At 38.6% G+C, this 20,980-nt stretch overlaps 1 protein-coding gene across 2 annotated transcripts in view; it reads right to left on the reverse strand.

Annotated features, from left to right (window-relative positions):
- The window catches only part of KCNN2 (potassium calcium-activated channel subfamily N member 2), a 143,450-nt gene that overhangs the window by 19,636 nt on the left and 102,834 nt on the right, over positions 1 to 20,980 (reverse strand). For both annotated transcript variants that reach the window (XM_039472033.2, XM_074382506.1), the window contains 2 exons: positions 13,216 to 13,357; positions 2,297 to 2,407 (listed from right to left, as the gene is read on the reverse strand). In XM_039472033.2, the coding sequence (XP_039327967.2) occupies positions 2,297 to 2,407; positions 13,216 to 13,357 (253 nt within the window). The remainder of the gene's footprint in view (positions 1 to 2,296; positions 2,408 to 13,215; positions 13,358 to 20,980) is intronic.

Here is a 20,980-nt window from a genome sequence, read left to right on the forward strand (position 1 = left end):
AAAGCTTTCAACAGGCAATAACTTGATAATTCAGGTAATATTATCCAAAGGAAAGTTAAGTATACAGGAACTTAAGGATCACTGAGCAGTATCTAGAGGGATTTTTGGTTGTCACAAGTTGGGGCAGTGCTAATGACATCTAGTGTGTAGAAGTTAAGTATGCTGATAAACACCCAAAACACACAGTACAGTCCCACACAAAAAAGAATTATCCAACCAAAAAGGTCCTGAGGGCCGAGGCTGAGAGGCCCTGGACTACAGCAACTATACTATAAATCCAACATGGAATGCCTCCCAAATAAAACTGGTTGACCTCTGTGAATTTCACACAATAAAATTTTTATTAAAGGTGATAGATAGCAGTGTGATACTGTGGATTTTGTACTCAAAGTCTTGTCTTTTCTAACTCTTAAAATGTTTTAATAATTAAAATATGGCATATCAATATCTTCCAAAGTAATATTTAGGGAAACTATATGCTTCCTTCTTAAGATGAAACTACAGTCTACTTATGAAACACAGGGAAGTTTGCCCAAACATGCTCACTTGGCTTTCTTATTTGTGATTCTGCCACATTTTTTTTGTTGTTGTTGTTGATAAGATGATTTACCGGCAAATATATGGGTGGCATGGTATTTTTCTGCCTAATATCTTAAATGTGGCATTAACTTAATTCCTGAGAAAGTGCATAATCTTCATGGTAAAATAATATGGAGGATTACAAGGGTCTTATGCAAGTGTTCTTTTGACTTGTGACTTTTAAACACGAACTCTGCCAGCACAGAGCCCTGAAAGGACCAAACATGCACATGATGAAATACACAAAACATCTGCTCCAATCTCCATCTAGTATACACATATTTTTATTTCTAGGAGGTCTTTAAAAAGTAAAAGAAACCCAAGCCTTTATTTAGTTCCTCACTGACCTTTTTCCTTGCACTCTTTCACACAGGGATGTTCACAAGTTTTGAGAACAAATTTAAGAGTTCAAAGAAAACGAGAGTAAACCCTGGAGAGCAGAAGACATTCCAAAGTGGTAAATGTAGGCTGAAAATGTAGTATCTGAATCTGAGGGGCTCCAATCGTCCACTGTAAACACGGACCTACTAACTGCAATGAAGTATCACAGTAGTGTCTGATAGGTAAGACTCAGCATGAGCAGGCAATTGGAATTCATGTTTTCATTTCCTAAGTATATAATCTGTATAAACATATATTTGCATTAAAATGACCTGGTAGGAAGTATTTACCAAATTAAACAAGATTACTTTAAAAAATACAACCAAAATCAAGAGTGAGTAAAAACACTAAAAGTCGGAACTATGCTTAAAATCGCTACAGATTCTTTCATGGGTAAAGTTACCAAGTTCACAATGTATTCTGTTATTTCAGTGACAGCCTGGTTGCATTCCACGTTGGGAAGTAGTTACACAGCAAGATGACTCTACTATAAAATAACTTTTAGTTATTTTTGACTTTGGCATTTGTCTCAAGTGACTATGAAGAAAGGCTAAAAAAAGGCTAACAGAAACCTTTCTCCTCTTACAGTTTTCTACCTTGATCTGGTGACTTTGAGCAAGCTACCTAACCCCTTAGTGTCTTAGTTCCCACACTTATAAAATGGCCACAATAATGGCACTTCCCTCACAAAGCTGTTATGAGGATGAAGTGAGTTACACACCACACACCCGTAGCAGGGCCTGGCACAGCAAGTGCTCTTAAACACCGTGATTACTGTTTTCTTCTGCTAATAATCGGACAGTGATCACCCATGTGGATGCTATACTATGAGAGACAACTCTCTCATGGCCAGTAAGTCAAGGCAAGAGCCTGTTTCTGCCCCTATCTTGGGCATCTAAAAGTTAGTGATGGTTTCTTATTTATTTGTCTTTGCAACCCTGTCTTGAGAACAGTGACTTAATTGTAGAAGTTCAGTGAGACATTTTCAATCACCTCTCCATCAAATTAGTATTTTACATTAATAGTTTGTTCCTTCCTACTCAATCCAATAATTGGTCTCTTCTTGTATAATATACTTAAATCTAAACAAGTAGGCACATCTGACATTTATGTGATTTATCTTTATCCAAATACTAAGACTGCCCCATTACTTCCTAACTGACCTAAAGTTAGAAATAGTCTGTTTTCAAAATGTGATAAAATAGAATTGGTTCCAAGAATGCCTATAGTTTCAAACCATGTCATTTCAGCTTCAGATGTCAAATAAAAACCATATTTCCTAACATTGAAAAAACAATAATATTCTCTCTTTGAAGATATATTGGTGGTAACTTACTCTTTTAGTCAGCTGAGTATCCATCATGAAATTGTGCACGTGTTTTTCTGCTTTGGTAAGTTCTAGCTTCCTTGCCACTACAGCTACCACCAGGGCTGTGCAACCAGCACCCTGAAATCAAGGAGAGAAGAGAACCCCAAAGCGTTACTACTTTCTGTTTCAGACACATTAGAAAATGTTTTGTATCAAATGCAAAAGTTTCTCAGCATTAAAAAAATTGTCTTCAGTAAGTATTACAGAAAACGTGTGAGCAACAAATGTAAGCAATGTGCCTTAAACTGGGATTAAAAATGTAGTTTACATATTTTAAAAACAAAAGCATATTTGGAAAAAACATTTCCTGAAAAGAAATAAATGGCTTAAAATCAACTTGGTGAATTTTTGGAGACTTCTTAAAAACACAGCAAATCAGTTATATATCTATAATTATAATAGGAACAAATAACAAATGACTAGATTAGCATAAATGTCTATGGAGTAGAAATAAGGATTTTTTTTCCATAAAGAATAAACCTCTAATTTTAAGATGAGAGCAGCAGGCCTTCAAGCTGATGAACTGCAATGCACCAGGAATGAAAGTAATAAATTATCTCAGCATAGACACAGCTTCAGAGTGCTCCACACACACACATGAGGAAGGATAGCAGGAAGATCACAGTGATCTTAACCTGAGCAACAGAGACATACGAAGTGCTGAAGGTAAGGGGTAACTATTATACTATTTTACAGGTTTACTAACATGACACTAGGAAAGTCATGGATCATCCTTATTTTGAAAAAACAAAACAAAACAAACAAAAAACCCAACAGTGTTCCTTTTCAAAATACAGACCACTATGTTGATCTCTTGCAAAAAGAGACTATGTGGTACTCTAAGAATTATAGTCCTACCGCTCTGTGATCAAGGTGTACTTATTCCAAGTTGTGAGAGTCTTCTTTGCTGAAAAACCACCAGCTACTTGCAGGCCAGGGGACAAATCTGGGGCACCATTTGGAGGGCCCAGGCAAAGGTCATAGTGCTGCAGCCACTTCATCAGTCCCGGGCACAGCAAACCTCCCAGCAGGGAAGGGGCACATGAGGAACTACCTCAGGGGTCTGTGAGGGAAGTCACACCTCCAGAATCTCAACCCTAAGAGGCCCAAAGAAAGAGCCATAGACATTGCCAACTAGTCTCAAAAAACAGATAACAATGTAAATGGCTGGGCACAGGCAGAGCCCACTGGAGAGAAGCACAGAAAGTAGATGTGATTTAGCTATTCAGTTATAGACCAACGAATGCATCTTTGGGCTTACTGAATGAGTTGCTGCAACAAATCTGGCAGGAGGAACCAGACTGAGAAGAAAAGGAGAGAAAAAATACACTGCCTGATGATTATGATCATGAAAACTTGGCCATAATGATTAGCCAATACTGTTTTAATATATTTCCAGAGGACTTAAATAGCCCGTTCCATCTAGTTATATGAAGAAATCAGTATCCTCAGAAAGAAAGTGCTACTGATCACATGATCAGAGAAAGAGGTTGCCAAGTATTTAGACATTATCTGATTTAGCCCTCTGAATTTACAGATGAGACAACTAAAGCAGAGTAAATTATTATTCACTTTATGAGTATATAAAATATGCAGTTATAAACCTTGATTAGCACTGATAGATTTCCTACTCTTCATCTCATAATATCTATATCTATATTTAGGATCACATACAGTTGAATCTCCATATCCATGGGTTCCATATCCATGGATTCAACTGGGTTGAAAATCTTTGGGGAAAAAAAATGGATGGATGCATCTGTACTGAACATGTATAGACTGTTTTCTTTTGTAATTACTCCTTAAACAATAACAATATTGTTTAGCTACTATTTGTACAACATTTACATTGTATTAAGTATTGGTAATCTGGAGATTACTTAAAGTACACAGGAGGATGTACCTAGGTTACATGCAAGTACTACACTATTTTATAAAGGACTTGAGCATCCATGGATTTTGGTATTCATGGCAGGAAGTGGTGTTCTGCACCTGAACCCCCATGGATACAAAGGGATGACTGTATATTCTTATTTGTGATTATGCCATAGCTATGATGCATATGAAGCACTGTATTTCAAAGCAAGACAGGAAATTCAAATTTGTTTTATGTGATACTGTTGTAAAGTATGAATGTCTAAAAATTGAGCAACATGGTTACCAAAATAATTAACATTGTTCCTATTATAACTAGCATAACTTTTAAATTGGTAGTTTTTAACCTTGACTATAAGTAGAATCACTTGGAGAGTTTGTAAAAATCCTAGTGCTGAGACTGTATGCCTCACAGCAAATCTTCATCTACAGGTGTCTGAATTTTTTTTTAAAGCTTTCCAGGTGATCCCAATGTACAGTCACTGCTTTAGATAGAGGAGGATATGGAGTGACTATGACAAACTCCATAAACCTTCTATTAAAACAAGAGGGTCAAAATTCTTATCAGAGTCATTTGACTGGCTTATGCAAACATTCAAGAAATGATAAGTGGACTGGCACAGTGGCTCAAGCCTGTAATCCCAGCACTTTAGAAGTCCGAGGCGGGTGGATCACGAGGTCAAGTGATCGAGACCATCCTGGTCAACATGGTGAAACCCCATCTCTATTAAAAATACAAAAATTAGCTGGGCGTGGTGGCGCATGCCTGTAATCTCAGCTACTCAGGAGGCTGAGGCAGGAGAATAGGAGAATTGCCTGAACCCAGGAGGCGGAGGTTGCGGAGAGCTGAGATCGTACCATTGCACTCCAGTCTGGGTAACAAGAGCGAAACTCCGTCTCAAAAAAAAAAAAAAAAGATAAGTAAAGTCAGAGGGTGTGATGTTATTTTGATATTTTGTGCCATATGCAGACAATGACAGTGAAGTATTTCAGAGCTGGGTACTAATGAAAGAGAAGAATGGCCTTTAGAAGCATCTCTACTCATTTTATTGACTTTCAAACAACTACCATGAAGTCTAATGAGTTCTCACAGGCTGATGAGACCAAATCAGTGACCACCTACGATAGCCATCTGCATCTACCTGCTGTCTGGTATAGCACATGCGCGACAAACCCAGGCTACCCTTTTGCAGATATGCTCCTAGCTACTCCTCAATCACTGAGTTCTATGGTAACGTGGTAGTTCAAGGCAGCAATGGTTCTTTAATAAGCAGAGGCCATAAAAATCTGAGGGGCTCCTAACTACTAGAGAGATAGCTAAGAGAGGGTAGTTGGCCCAAGAAGTTGAACTATTCTCTCCTGGCAGGTGACCTCTGCTGAGATCTTTCTGGAAAGAAATCATAATCCTAACACAAGTGGAAAATCACTGGTATCAAGAGCCTTGGAAAGTGGATTTTTATTTTTGTTTATTCTCAGGCTCTGTTCTTTTCTGCTATTGGCCCATTTCTCACCAGGTGTCCTCTCACTCACCAAAAGACATGTGCATTAAAATGAGTACCTCTGTTGCAAATTGGAAAAGAAAGAAAATCCAACAATTCAGTAATTATCAAGACTCTTATGTACATATCTCACTCCATTATCCTAACTCAACCCCTTTAAGTTATGCCTCCAGAGCCACTTTTTGTTCAAAAACAAACCCCTTAACTCGTTGTTAAGTTTTATTTTAGTGACGAAAACCATAAACCCATACCTCCCTGGATTCTTAATAAGTCATAAGAGAATCTGATATGTATAGAATCACATTTCAAGAAAGTAACCTTATTTTTTAATTTTTAGAGTTATGCAAGATGAAACTGGCTCACTTCCGAAAGCTTTCTAGGTTCAAGGTAAATTCCTGCCAACACATTCATGGTTATAGTAATTTAAGTAATGGCATAATATTATTGTCCACCCAGTGTCTATTTCCAGGACCATTCTGTTTCATAAAGCGAAATAAGAATGGAAATAATTATGATTTTACAACATTTTCTCCAAAGCTTGTCACCACCACAATCGATGTAGAAACAGTTGGGACTAACATATGTTACTCTCTGAAATTAAGATCCCTGTATGCATTTAACAAGATGAGTCATATTCCTTTCACCAAAGTCAGAAAATGTATCCTGGTTACTTTTCTCTCATTTCATTTATCTTCTTGGAAATAAACCTAAGCAAAATCACTAACCTGCCACTTCAAGATGCTTGAGCACCTAAAACCAAAATGAAAAAAATGCAGTGTAGTGTATTTAGGAAGTCAGCATAGTAAAAGCAAAGGTTTAGGTTTCCTTTGCTTATCATCTTTCCTTCTAATGTTGAAAGAGAGAAAAAGGGAAAAGTTAAGGGAGGAGAAGGAGAAAGACTTTGCTTTAGAAAAGGTAAGTAATGACAAGTGTTGTTAATGTTCACTACCCTAAGCCAAGCCAGATCAAACAGAATAGACACATGACAATTAGTTACTATTACCCATGTACCTCTAGGGAAACCCCAACATGTGGAGAGTCTTAGATGCTGCCAAGTGAACATAAAATGTAGTGCTTTTCTCCACTGCAGCACAGAAACTGTAAGCCATGTTGAGCCCTTAGATGATAAAGAAGTTCAGGTATCCCATTTCCCTCAAAATCATGTATCACATATTTGAAAAATTCGAATAAGTGACATATTTTTACCCTAAATCACCTACTTATGCAGATCCTGCAAATAATTCCAAGAATCATTTTGAAAGACCATTTTGGGATCAAGCTTTAATGACTTAAGGATACAAGCCTATGAAAAGGAGAAATTGCTTCAATAGCACAGTGGGGAAAAGGTTTTGATTATTTCAATACTGAAAAAGACATCTTCCAAAGATTCAACATAATTAAAAAAAATTTTTTTTTTTTGAGACAATGTCTCACTCTGTTGCTCAGGCTGGAGTGTAGTGGCGATATCTCGGCTCATTGCAACCTCCACCTCCTGTGTTCAAGCAATTCTCCTGCATCGGCATCCCGAGTAGCTGGGATTACAGGCGCACGCCACTATGCCCAGCTAATGTTTATAATTTTAGTAGAGAAGGGGTTTCATCATGTTGGCCAGGCTAGTCTCAAACTCCTGACCTCAGGGGATCCGCCCACTTTGGCCTCCCAAAGTGATGGGATTACACATGTGAGCCACCACACGCAGCCTGAAATTTATAATTTTTAAAGAAATTCCAGAATCTTTACCACTACAGAGAATGGCTCTGATAAAAAAACACTTGTGTTTAAAATATTCTAGTCTTATTCTCCTGTGGGTTTTATTATAGCTCCTAAAAGTTCAAAATTCAGTTTGATAGCCAGTTTATTAGACTAAATAGACTATTAGCATATAATTAAAATTTATTAAAATAGTTAATTTGAAAGAAATAATGTTTTAATTAAAAATTAATAAAATAGCATTAAGATCTTTAACAAATCAGCTTGTCCTCCAAAAGGAAGGTAAAATAAATATCTGAACATATTACCTGTTTTTCTGTCCCTGGAGCTGACTGACTCAATCTACTAGAACCATAACTACATTTTCACTATACTTGCCAGACAAAAATAATTATTCTTTCATAAAAATATGTGAAACAATCAATTCTAGCAAATAACATTTTATAAAGCACTCAGGTTTAATATTATATCCCACTGGACTTTTGCAAGGTTTCCTCAGGTCATGAAAATAAGTAAGATTCAAGGGAAGTTTTGAAGACAAATTCTATCAAAAATGCCCTATCTCTCAGTGTCTTCAAATACAAGTTGGTATATGCTAATAGAGGATGGAGGTCAATTTCAAATGTCCTCATTGTGAGGGGAGAGTATGTGGTGTTTGAGCCCAGTGATTAAGCCTGGGCCAGGGCAACTCAAGCCTCCTTTACAATGATTTGCTTGTTCAGCTCATTCGTGTACTTTGCGAGTCAGAAAGAAGGAAGTACTGCATAAAACTGGTCATCAACAATGAGTCATCCCTGGGTTTAAATCTCCTGATTAGCAACAGTGCCAATGTGAGTGCAGATACTTCAGAGACAGGAAGGACAGCTTTGCCAATTAAAAGTGCTGATAGTTTAGAAAAATTAGGTGAAATTGTGGAGTCAATGAGCTGTATGCTAAAAGGTCACAAGTTCCAGCTCTGCTTTTCTGTACCCAGAAGACAGAGGCTGACATATTTCTTAAGAATTTTTTTTGGGATCTACTTATGAAATTTCCTAGGAGGAAGTGAAGGTCCCCAGGAAAGGACATTGCTGGGGAATTTAGCCTTGTGACTGAAAAGGCTCATCATCTCCTCTGGCTGCTCTGCACAAAATAGAAACTACTGTTAAGCACTTAAAGATACCCTCCCCTCACTGGGGCTTTTTTTTGGATAAGATTCAATGAACACACCAGAACAAAAAGGCAAACTGAAAGTTAAAACCTCTTCAAAATTATCTGATACTAAACACCTAATGTCAAATTGTATGAGACATTTTTTAAAATCTTAAAGTGTTTTGCACATTTTCAAACATGCAACACCAAGGAATGGTTTCAGATCAGTTTCTCAGGATTTCTATGACCACTGGCAGGGGAAACAAATCCTCAAATGGAAATAGAGAAAGTAACAGGAAGAGGAATATAATCAGACCTTAGGTTTTACATTCTTTCATAGCCGTCATTTCTCTTTATGAGCTCCAGCTAATTCGTGCCGTTTTGGAACACTCACTGACTTAACAGGGTAGTGTCATTGCTCTTCAGGATGCAAACTGTTTAACTGGTGGAGTCACCATGTAATATTAAATCAAGATTTCCTTGGCAGAGGGCAAATTTAATGTGAAGAGGATTATCATCAAATGTTCTTAAGGAAAGGCGAGGCTGTGTAAAGGCTTCTGTCCTCAACTGACTTTTTTCTTTTATTGCCTGGAAAAATTTTTTTAAATTTAATTAGTGTAGTGATTTTCAAATTGCTATGAACTGCAAAAGCTTTATGCATTGTTTTTGTTTACACAGAACTACTAGTGGGATGGAAGAAACCTAAATCACCCACGTCTGAAATGTCCTCAGTTTTCTTGAGTGATTCATGCTAGACGTTGTCAAAGTCTAGTGGTTTATAAATTGCTATTAGAGAACCATTTATTGGATGACAACCTGCATCCCTAGGAATTAACAGTTATTACTCCATATTGAAAGATAATTAAGCCCAAAACCAGTAATCTACGCTCCAGTCAAAAGGCCAATAAGAGTCACCATAATTTTACAGAAATAGAGAAGCAAAAATAACAAATTAGCAAACTTCATTCTAGTAGAAGAAGAAAGATACCCTTACCTACGAGGCTATCTTTCACTCTTGAAACAATCATATATATATTCATAGCTTTCAGGATGTGTTATATCTATATGTCTAGGAAGATAAAATAACTTTGTAAATGCTAAGTAAAATAATTACTTTATTGGAAAAGTGGAGACATTGAGAAACTAACTGGTGCTGTCCAAAAGCTAAGATAGACACCGTGATCTCACAATATTACCTGCCTACCACCTTCAACCAAAAGTACGAAGTTATTTAGAAGTCATCCCATTGTTTATCATGACCTTTACAATAGCAAACCCTCAGGTCCTCAGTACTTCCTCAGATACTGGAAGGGTAGAAGAATAAAGAGAAAATAAGTAATTACAACCATAATGGTTTTCTCTTGAAGGGTAATGAGTGATTTTCTTCTATTAGGTAATCCCATGACCTATGCTGTAAAAGTATTATTAATAAGAGACCTTGGTCTCTTGAGCTTTAATTCCCATACTGGTCTTGGTAATGCAGAAATTTCTACATTCTCCCTAGGAGTGTCTAGGTCACTTCCATTCACATTCTCTTAATCCCTAAGGGGCTGATGGGAGATGTCATCAACTCCCAGAAGTGAATCCCAGGTAGACTGCCCTGTAGCCTGACTCCATGGGAATCTTCTTGGTTTGGAGTAGAAATAATCTAACTCTACACAGCATTTCAAATAGGTTACTCAAAGATCAGTGAATTTCTCTGTATGCAAGTAAACCAATTTTGATCAAGTCAATTAGGAAGTAAGTCTGCTCCTTATGAAGGAGAGGGAATAGAGCTCATCAGCCTAAGAACAGAGGGACTGCTTTACCATGAGCTGAGAGGGCCGGAACGAAGTCACCGTAAATTCCATTACATGTAATATTTTTGTGTCCACATATACTTTATGGTACTATAACTTCTCTTTTTAAAGCAAAGTAAGATCAATAGTGAAACCTAAACAAGAGGCAGTTCAAGAAGGTAAATAAAAGATTTGTACTATCTGATGAGACTTTGAAGGAACAATTCTTGAGATATGAGGAACAAGAAAATATCAAGGAATAATAAATGTTTTGTAAAACCTGGGCAAGGTTAACCTCAAATTTGGCTCTGATTCCACGGTGAATAAGCCTGTGCACATGACCCTGGAGTCACACCTGATTCAAGAATAAAAGGGTACCATTTTGACAAAAAGTAACACTAAGGAAGTTGTTTCCAAGAAGCACTGGAGGAATGATACTGCAGTTACCAGTTTTTATAAATAGCATCATTTATATCCCTTTTGGGCATGTTATGGGCCTTCTAAAAACACATCTATGCTATGCAAATTATATTTCTCAAAGCATCATACCACATAACAAAATGCTATTATTTGAGGGAAAAAGGGGAAGTGATCCAATAGTAAACAGATAATGGAGCATACCAAGTACTATATATTTTTTAAAGTTTGCTATAATTTTTTAAACTATTATTTTTCTTTTATATACAAATAATGTTAAATTATGCCCCCAAATTATATTTTATTTTATTTTTTATTTTTTTATTTTTATTTTTATTTTTTATTGCATTTTAGGTTTGGGGGTACATGTGAAGAACATGCAAAAGAGAGCCCGCATAGCCAAGTCAATTCTAAGCAAAAAGAACAAAGCAGGAGGCATCACACTACCGGACTTCAAACTATACTACAAGTCTACAGTAATCAAAACAGCATGGTACTGGTACCAAAACAGAGATATAGACCAATGGAACAGAACAGAGGCCTCAGAGGAAATACAACATATCTACAACCATCCGATCTTCAACAAACCTGACAAAAACAAGCAATGGGGAAAGGATTCCCTGTTTAATAAATGGTGTTGGGAAAACTGGCTAGCCATGTGCAGAAAGCAGAAACAGGACCCCTTCCTGACACCTTACACCAAAATTAACTCCAGATAGATTCAAGACTTAAACATCAGACCTAACACCATAAAAACCCTAGAAGAAAATCTAGGCAAAACCATTCAGGACATAGGCGTAGGCAAGGACTTCATGACCGAAACGCCAAAAGCAATGGCAACAAAAGCCAAAATAGACAAATGGGACCTAATCAAACTCCACAGCTTCTGCACGGCAAAAGAAACAGTCAGTAGAGTGAATCGGCAACCAACAGAATGGGAAAAAAAATTTTGCAGTCTACCCAAATTATATTTTCTACAAGAAATGGCCATCTTGTTACAACTGGGACATTAAAATTGAACCTGGATTTTATTTCCAAAGCTAGCTGCCTTATCCCAGCTGAATACTACTGAAGAGGGAGATGGATGTTGCCTCCCTGTGTACACCAAGGGCACTCCTTCCATTCAGCTGCGACTCTTGGAGCAGTCTTCCCAGGAGGCTGTTGCAAGGGTATGCACCGTGCAACGGCCACCACTCAAATGGCAAGCCTCTGCTCTCTCCTGCCAGGCTGTGAGTGAATACAGTAGAGGTGCTGAACAGAGTACCTGGTTTCAGACATTCTGAGAATTTGGTACTTGCAGTACTCGTTCACATCCTCGTGCAGACAGAAACCAAACAAGAATCAAGATGACACTCGGTGGTATAAGCAAACTTTAAAGAATAGATGAAGAATGCAGACAAGCCTAGGTCATTGAAAACTGTGCATCGACAATTTGAAACTACCTCTGGTTTAAATATTTAGAAGTGGACACCACATTATAATCACAGCTTGCTTGCTAGCCTCCCATTTCCTATACTAAAAGAAATGGAGCAAAAAAGCAGTCCTGGCTAGTCATGCCTGGAAGGGCAAAAAAACGCATCTAAGCATGTTAGGCATGCCAGAAGAATGATGGCACGTCAGCAGCAGACCTTTCTCAAGTGCTCCACAAGACCTGGCCTCCTGTCCCTTCCTCATGCCAGGCCACTTTCCCCTTTTGTTCTTTGTGCTACTGGCCCAGTGACCTGGCTCCAATGTCCTGAGCTGCTTCTTGCCTCATTGCTTTCAAAGAAACTGCTTCCTCTTCCTGGAATGCCTTTCCCACCTCCCTTCCTGGGTATGCATCCTTCTCACTTCAGCGTAAAAGTCAATTTTCCAGAGATTTCTCTGGGTAGATCCCATCCCTCTCCCCCAGGCCCAAAATGGGCCAGAAGCTTTACTAGTTACACAATGTAATGAATCATTATTTTTTAAAATGTAAGTCTTCCCTTGTAAGCTCCATGAAGGCAGGGCAGTAAGTTTCTATCTTCTTTTGATATATTCCTAGTACCTAGACGAGTGCCTGGCACTCAACAAACATTCATTAAAAGAAAAATAATGATTACATCTTCAATCCTTCAACACATTTCAAGATAGTTATTATGGGCCACATTTTACAATTTACTCAAATTTGCACAGCTAGTAGAAATGGAAGATGAGAGAACACAGACTTAAAGGACTTCCTGACTCTGAAGCCAAAGTTCCAAGATCAAATTAGTTCATCAAATTAGTGCACGTCCCACAGGGGCAATCGAACAGCTCTACCTCTTCAACAGAACTTCATGATGAGAAGAATTACGATGAAAGCTATTGACATTCTCTCACTACACAAAATGGATTTATTTATACCGATTTCCTGCTGATGGGAAAACAAGTTGCTCACAATGACTTAACACTTGGACTGAGTGTTTTAAGTGCCTCCTTGAGTGTAAATGAAAGAGATGTGAAGTATAAAGACACTTACCATAATTCCAGTAAGCAAGCAGACTCCTTTTCCGCAGTATGTGTTAGGTACCATGTCACCATAACCAATGGAGAGGAAAGTTATTGATATCAACCACATCGCTCCAAGGAAGTTGCTAGTAACATCCTGTTGATCATGGTACCTGAAAAACAGCAAACAAGGGCCAATCCTTTATAATTAATCTCCAATATGATAGCTGAGTGTGGTTTGGTTCAATTGAGCGAATTTACTGTATCTTCTATAAACTGCTATATTTAGAAGTTTTCAAAGCTTGTGAATATAAATAAAATTGAGTTCCATCTAAGCAATCCCAGACATCGAAAGAGCCTCAACTTTATAAATAATCTGAAAGAGACTGTAAAATATGAAACGGATTTCCTCACTGGTGTAAAATGGCACATTTATCTGTGTAGACTCCAACGGCCCTGCCTGTGTCTCGTCACTCCTTGACTGGCTGATGTGCCAGACTTGGGAGACAATATGCAGCTGCCCAGTCTCACCCCTCACCTTTGTAAGCAAAATGAATCATGCTCTCCCCTTTGCTTGGCTTGTCCTTTGCTACCTTTATTTCCTGAAGATAGCTAACTCCTATTCATCCTTCAAAGCAAGTTCAGGTGGGAGCTTTTTATGTCGTCTCTTCCCCTCGGTGCCTCCCCTGTGCTCCCTCAGTATCCTGCATAACCCTAGATCATGGGACCGTATTGCAATATCCTTCATCCTTGAACACAGAAACTGCACCTCTGATCACAGAGTCCTTGCCCATAACCAGAGCTTAATAGAAGTTGTCTTACCAGTAAGACATTCTGTGTAGTCGTGGGGCAGAGAGGCCCTGCTCTGCTTTCTGTGACAATCAGGCCCCAGAGTCTCATCATCAGAGGACTTCCTTGCTTTTCACCCATCATTGTAAAGGACCACCACTCCTTCCCAACTCTCAGACATGATTCAGAGGGCTTTTCTTTCCTCATTTCTTGCTCTGCAAAATATACTGATAATTGCCTGGTCCTCATCATCTTCTGCTTCACTCAGTCCTGACTTTCAACTCAATTGCCCATCTGTGTCTGTGCTGCCAGGGCTGTGGTGGCAAGGCAGCTGCTCCTAGCCAGAGCCCCAGGATTAACCCTATATGCAACCTATACTGGGCCATTGCATTCTCTATGCTTTTTATTTTTTCCTGTCCCTCATCCCATGCCAAGCTTCCTGCATCAGAAACCTAAAATGCAGATTATCTTATATCATGGAGTATAAGCTTTTCTCCACAGTATCCGATCTTACACTCTATCTTTGGACACCCAAGAGACCCATTCTTATCACATTTGTCCCTTAGCCTTCTTCCAGAGAAGTTCTCTCTAAGAAATTCTGTTTCCTGCTACTTTGGACTAAGGAAAGAGGCTGGAGTGAGTGGAACCCCAGAGAAAGTGCAATGACTGATCTCCTGGAATCAAAGGGAAGGGCATGTGAACAGGCAGCCAGCCTGGTTAGGAGCATTCTCCAAGTTTCTGGTGCCAAGGTGTAGAAATCACCACTGTTCCTCACCCCAAAACAGCCCCTATGACCTGGCTGTAGAGTCCCCTCTCCCCAGACTGTCTTGGTGTAGAGGCCGTCATTGTCAAAAGGAAAGTCAAATATATTCCTAGCATTCCAGGAAGACGGACGAGTGTATTTCCCCTGAGAGTCTTTGTTACCTAACATATACCCTAGGAAGGTGCTATGTGATCAGTGCTACGCCCAGCACAATACGAGCGAAACAGGATTCTGTGGACTGCTCTGGGAGCCTGCTATCCACATGCAACAACTTCGATGGGAGGGCATGGCTTTCCTCTGAAAATAAATCCCTAGAAATAAGCTCTGGATTATAACCTATTAATACTATTGGGGCTCTCTAGTTAGTATTCCTCACCAAGCAGTTCCTGAAACAAAAAATACATTATCTTGTCATAAGTATGGGCTCTAAAGAGAGGGGAGGCAAAAGAGTTCATTTCCTATTCAATTTTTAATTGTGAGATGAAGTTTCCTCTTAGCGTGATTCATATAGAAATCTGATACACTTAAGAGTTAATGACTCCAGTTCCCTGATGCATACTGACTGAGTGTTCACTATGTACTCAGACCTTAACTTGCATTTTCTCATTTGACATATGTTTTAATGCATGGACAATCTTTGGCTGAAACAGTCACATTCTTGACCTCTATATCAGCAAAGTGTCCTTCAATACTTAGTTTCTAGACACTTAGAAAATGCTCCTGGGTCCCAGTGAAATCTTTGAGTTATTTTTTCACTACCACAGTGAGTGGCCAGAGCACTATTATTAATATCTATCTCGCTAGGCTGGCTAGGCACCGTGGCTCACGCCTGGAATCCTAGCACTTTGGGAGGCCAAGGCGGGCAGATCTCCTGAAGTCAGGAGTTTGGGACCAGCCTGCCCAACACAGTGAAACCCCATCTCTACTAAAAATACAAAAATTAGTGAGGTGAATGGTGTGTACCTGTAGTCCCAGCTACTTGGGAGGCTGAGGCAGGGGAATCACCTGAACTTGGGAGGCAGAGGTTGCAGTGAGTTGAGATTGCAAGACTCCTTCTCAAATTAAAAAAAAAAAAAATCTACCTAGGCATGTGGTTTTCATAGAGCAGCTAATTACAAAGAGAAGAGATTTCATACTGTAAACAAAGCTCTCTGGAGGCATCTTCATGGCTGTTGCCTACAGAGAAATCTCAACTTTGAGATGGGTGTCAAAGTCTTTCTAATCTCTTCCTCCTGTAAAATAACATCTCATGCTAATGTTTATGTCACACTCAGATATACTTGATTGTGAATATTCAAGGTGAGGTAATCAGGAACCAAATTAGATATTATTAGAATAATCTCCTATTTTGTTTTTCTGCAACTCAGAAACAAATATTAGACTTTTCACAGGATTATATTATTATTTAAAACCCAGGTTTTTAATCTATGACAGATTCACATCATTGTGAATGATTAATATTAATAGGGTTTAAATTTTTTCAAAACATTTCTTACAGAAGTTCACTTCACAGACTTAAAACAATTTCAACCTTCTTCTCTAGAAGGAGAATCATTCTGAGAAAGGCATGAAGAAATGACTCATACAAATTTCAAGTTTTGATCAACATGAATGCTGATTTAATAAAAACATATTAAGTAAGATTAAAATTAGTGTAAGAAGTGCCTGATAATCTCAATCTTCTCAAATGAGGACTTTGGAGTTGTGGCATCAACTCCACTCTTCAGAGACAAAGATTGTAAGATCAGCTTTAACGTTTTAAAAGAAGCAAAATGTTCCTTAATTTCTATTCCTAATTCACTTATTCATTGCTGACTGTGGGTCTCACACTCTTTCTTAGATTGCAAATATGACAGCTTTCTATAACATTTGTCAAAGTTCACAGAGTTATCTTTCCCAGCGAATCAATGCCTCCCCCAGGAGAGCGGTGGCCTCTGTGCCCTGCCTCCCTCAGCACATTCATGCTAATCGCCGGCAGTTAGGCTGTTCTTCGCAGCTCTCTTTCTCTGCAGATGTGTTTCCTTCTGCTGGGAAACACATTCCCCCTTTTCTCTAACCCTGATTTGTACTTTGAGGATCTGTTTGTGGGTGTCCTTCTCCAGATTCCCTGTAGCTTTTGGTCAGCATTATACTCCAGCCTGGTTCCCTCTCTGTATCCCAGGAACATCTTGTAGATATCTCTAGCAACATTCGACAGATGTTACTTTGGGTCATAAGACAGGTAATGTGGAATTTGCCCATCTAACATGCCCTTAGAATTGAAATTATGAAGAATTTGAAGACAAAGACTATGGCTTATTCATTGTTGTACAGTCACAGATGCTTACAAAAATATAGCAGCGAAGTAATAGTTGAAGTAATTAGTGTGACAAAGGGAAACATTTCTTCAACTCGACTTACCCTAGACCACATGCTTGATTTTGGGGATCATGTACGTAGATAAAAAAAGTGGATAAAAATAATTCTGGCTCATAAGTGAACGTAAATTGGATTTGTCACATTACGTTCCAAGATCTGTGTGCAACTTATAATGTATTTTTATACCTTTAAAAATAATTCAGTCGTGGAGGTGAACAGCTAACAAATTGTGTTCATTAATCCTTTTCTATTAAACTTACCAGTAATACTAAAAATGGCAAAAAAAAAATATCTCATCTCAAATGTCAGCTCTGGTCTCAAATGTCAACCTTAGTTACATAGTGAAAAGTATTATGGAGATGTTAATGCATGTGATCAAACCACCATCAATTCTCTTTCCGGAATCCATCTCTCTCCTGAAATACCACTGAAGTGACAGCACTGCATTTTTTAAAAGGCGTAAACCAACAAGAACAAAGGGAAATGAAAGGAGACAACGGAGAACAAGAAACAACACATTCTTATCTGAATGAGTGTGTATCTTCCTTTCCTCCAAGATGGAGCAACAGAGAACTAGATTTACAGAGAAGTCTCCTCAAACAACTAAAAAAGCAGATAAAATATTTAATACAATGGTTATCAAGACATTGGTTATCTAGCAACAAAGGACAGTGATTCTTGAGAGGCGGAGAACAACTAAACTGAGCAATACAATTGCCTCCACTTTAATGCCTAAAGAGAATCTCCCAGATGCAGCTCAAGGAAGGAAACCTGGCACTGCCTGGAGGTCTCCCTCTGCTGAAGGACAGGGCTGGAAATCCAGGGAGGTCAAGAATTCAAAAGTCCAAAAATCAGGGATGAGAAACCTGTACAGAGACATATGCAGAGATCTGCAAAGAGGTCTGCTTGATTGTTCAGCTGAAAGCTCATTAGCACCTGCCTGCAAAACTACTCAAGGCTGGAGAAGTAGCTGTACTCTATGTGAAGTGATACAGTATCGCTTGAAGATAGACTACAGTAAAAGGTAAACTATCAGGTGAAGAAAGATTGCGCTAACATAGGTGTGGTGTGCCTGAGTATGTAAGTGCAGGCATACCTGGGGATACTGCAGGTTCAGTTCCAGTATCTGGAATCTTGCAATCATGCAACTATTTCAGTAAAGCAAGTCACATAAATTTGTTTCCCAGTTTATAAAAAAGTTATGTCTATTCTATACTCTAGTTCTATTAAGTGGTACTATAGCATAATGTCTTAAAAATGCATATAACTTAATTGAAAGTACTGTGTTGTTCAAAAATTCTAAAGATTTAGTCCTTCAGTGAGTCACAATCTTTTTGCTGGTGGAAGGTCTTTCCTCGATGTTGATGGCTGCTGATTGATCAGGGTGGTGCTTGCCGAAGGTTGAGATGGCTGTGGCAATTTCGTAAAATAACACAGAAATGAAGTTTGCCACAATGATGGACTCTTTCTTTCATGAAAGATCTATCTGTAGCATATGATGCTATTTGGATAGCATTTTACCCACAGAACTTCTTTCAAAACTGGAGTCAATCCTCCCAAACCCTGACACAACTTTATCAACTAAGTTTACGTATCTTTTAAAGTCTTGTTGTTTCAACAGTGTTCGCAGCATCTTCTCCAGGAGTAGATTCCATCTCAAGAAACAGTTTATTTCCTGATCCATAAGAAGCAAAGCAAACTCCCCATATGTTCAAGTTTGATCATAAGATTGCAGCAATTCAATCACTCCTTCAGGCTCTACTTGTATTAATAATTGTACTTCTCATGCTATTTCCATTACATCTGCAGTTACTTCTGTTGAAATTTGAATCCTTTAAAGTTATCCATGAGGTTTAGAATCAACTTCTTCCAAACTCCTGTTAATGTTGCTATTTTGACCTTCTTCTCTGAATCCCGGATGTTCTTAATGGCATGTAAAATAAGTGAATCCTTTCCAGAAGGTTTTTAATTTACGTTGCCTAGCTCCATAAGCTATAGACTTACAAAATGTATTTCTGAAAAAATAAGACTGGAAAGTCATAATTACTCCTTGATCCGTGGGCTGCAGAATGGATGTCGTGTTAGCAGACATGAAACAGCATTAATCTTGTACATCTCCATCGGAGCTCTTGGGGGACCATATGTATCGTCAGTAATCAGTAATATTCTGTGAAAAGTCTTTTTTTTGGTCTTTTTTCTTAGCAATAGGTCTCAAAAGTGGCTTCAAATACTCAGTAAATGATGCTATAAACAGATGTGCTGTCTTCCAGGCTTTGTTGTTCCATTTTCAAGGCACAGGCAAAGTAGATTTGGTATAATTCTTAAGGGCCCTGGGATTTTCAGCATGGCAAATAAGCATTGGCTTCACCTTAGAGTCACCAGCAGCATTAATACCTAACAAGACAGTTCACTTGTCCTTTGAAACTTTGAAGCCACGCATTAACTTCTCCACTCTAGCTATGGAATTCCCAGATGACATCTTTTTCTGATAGAAGGCTGTTTGATCTACACTGAAAAATCTGTTGTTTCTTGCAGCCACCTTCAACAATGATCTCAGCTAGATCTCCCAGATCTTGCTTTTATGTTATAAAGATGGTTTCTTTCCTAAACCTAGTGAACCAATCTGCTAGCTTCAAGTTTTTCTTCTGCAGCTTACTCACCTCTCTCAGCCTTCAAAGAACTGAAGAGAGTTAGGACCTTGTCTGCATTAGGCTTTGCTTTGAGGAAATGTTGCAGCTGGTTTGATCTTCTATCCAGACTACTCAAACTTTCTCCGTATTAGTATTAAGGCTGCTTTGTTTCCTATTATTCATGTGTGACTGGAGTAGCACTTTTAATTTCCTTCAACTTTCCCTTTGCATTCACAACTTGGATAAATGTTTGGTATAAGAAGCCTAGCTTTCAGCTTACCCCAGCTTTTGAAATGTCTTCCTCATTAAGCTTAATCCTGTCTAGCTTTTGATAGAAAGTGAGAGATAAGCAATCCTTCCTGTCACATGAACACTTGGAGACCACTGTACGTCATTCGTTGGCCTCATTTCAATATCATTGTGTTTCAGGGAGTAGGAAAGCCAGGTGAAAGTGAGAGACATGGGGCAACAGCTAGTTGGTGAAGCAGTCAGAACACACATAGCATTTATCAATTAGGTTTGCTTTCTCTTATGGGCTCAGTTCATACGGGCCTGGTTCATGGAACCCCAAGATAATTACAATTGTCGTATCAAAGATCCCTGATCATAAGTCACATAAGAGGTATAATAATAATGAAAAAGTTTGAAAGACTGCAAGAGTTACCAAAACGTGGCACAAAGACACCAAGTGAGCATGTGCTATGGGAAAGATGATGCTGACACACCTGCAGCATTGACCCAGTCCTTCAGTTCGTAAAAAACGCAATGTCTGCGAAACACAGTAAAGTGAAGCACAATGAAGTGACGTAAGCCTGTGTGCTGTAAACCCCAAATGAACCACTGAAATAACACATTGAAAAAAAATAGCTGATAATAAAGGATATAAAAGTGAATATTAAAAAATAATCCCGAGAGCCAGAAATAGAGGGGAAAAAAAGGACAGAGTTGAAGCAAATAGGAAACAAACAGAAAGAGGAGAGATTTACACAAGCATATCCGTAACCACATTAAATACAAATGGTCTGTCTACCTTCCATTCGAAGGCACAGATTGTCATACAACCCATGGAAGTGTCTCAACTTGGAGAAATCAAGTATCACAAAATGCATGGCTAAAGTCCAAAGCTAAAAAAAACCAGGAGAATTGATTAAGCCTAAGTATACAGAAAAATGAATACTCATGTACCCGCCCTGCCTGGTACCACCAGACAACTCACGGGTGATAGGTTCATTCTCTGGGGATAGACTAGATACTCA

This window comes from Saimiri boliviensis, chromosome 1 (genome assembly GCF_048565385.1).
Source record: "Saimiri boliviensis isolate mSaiBol1 chromosome 1, mSaiBol1.pri, whole genome shotgun sequence".
In the NCBI taxonomy this organism is placed as follows: domain Eukaryota; kingdom Metazoa; phylum Chordata; class Mammalia; order Primates; family Cebidae; genus Saimiri; species Saimiri boliviensis.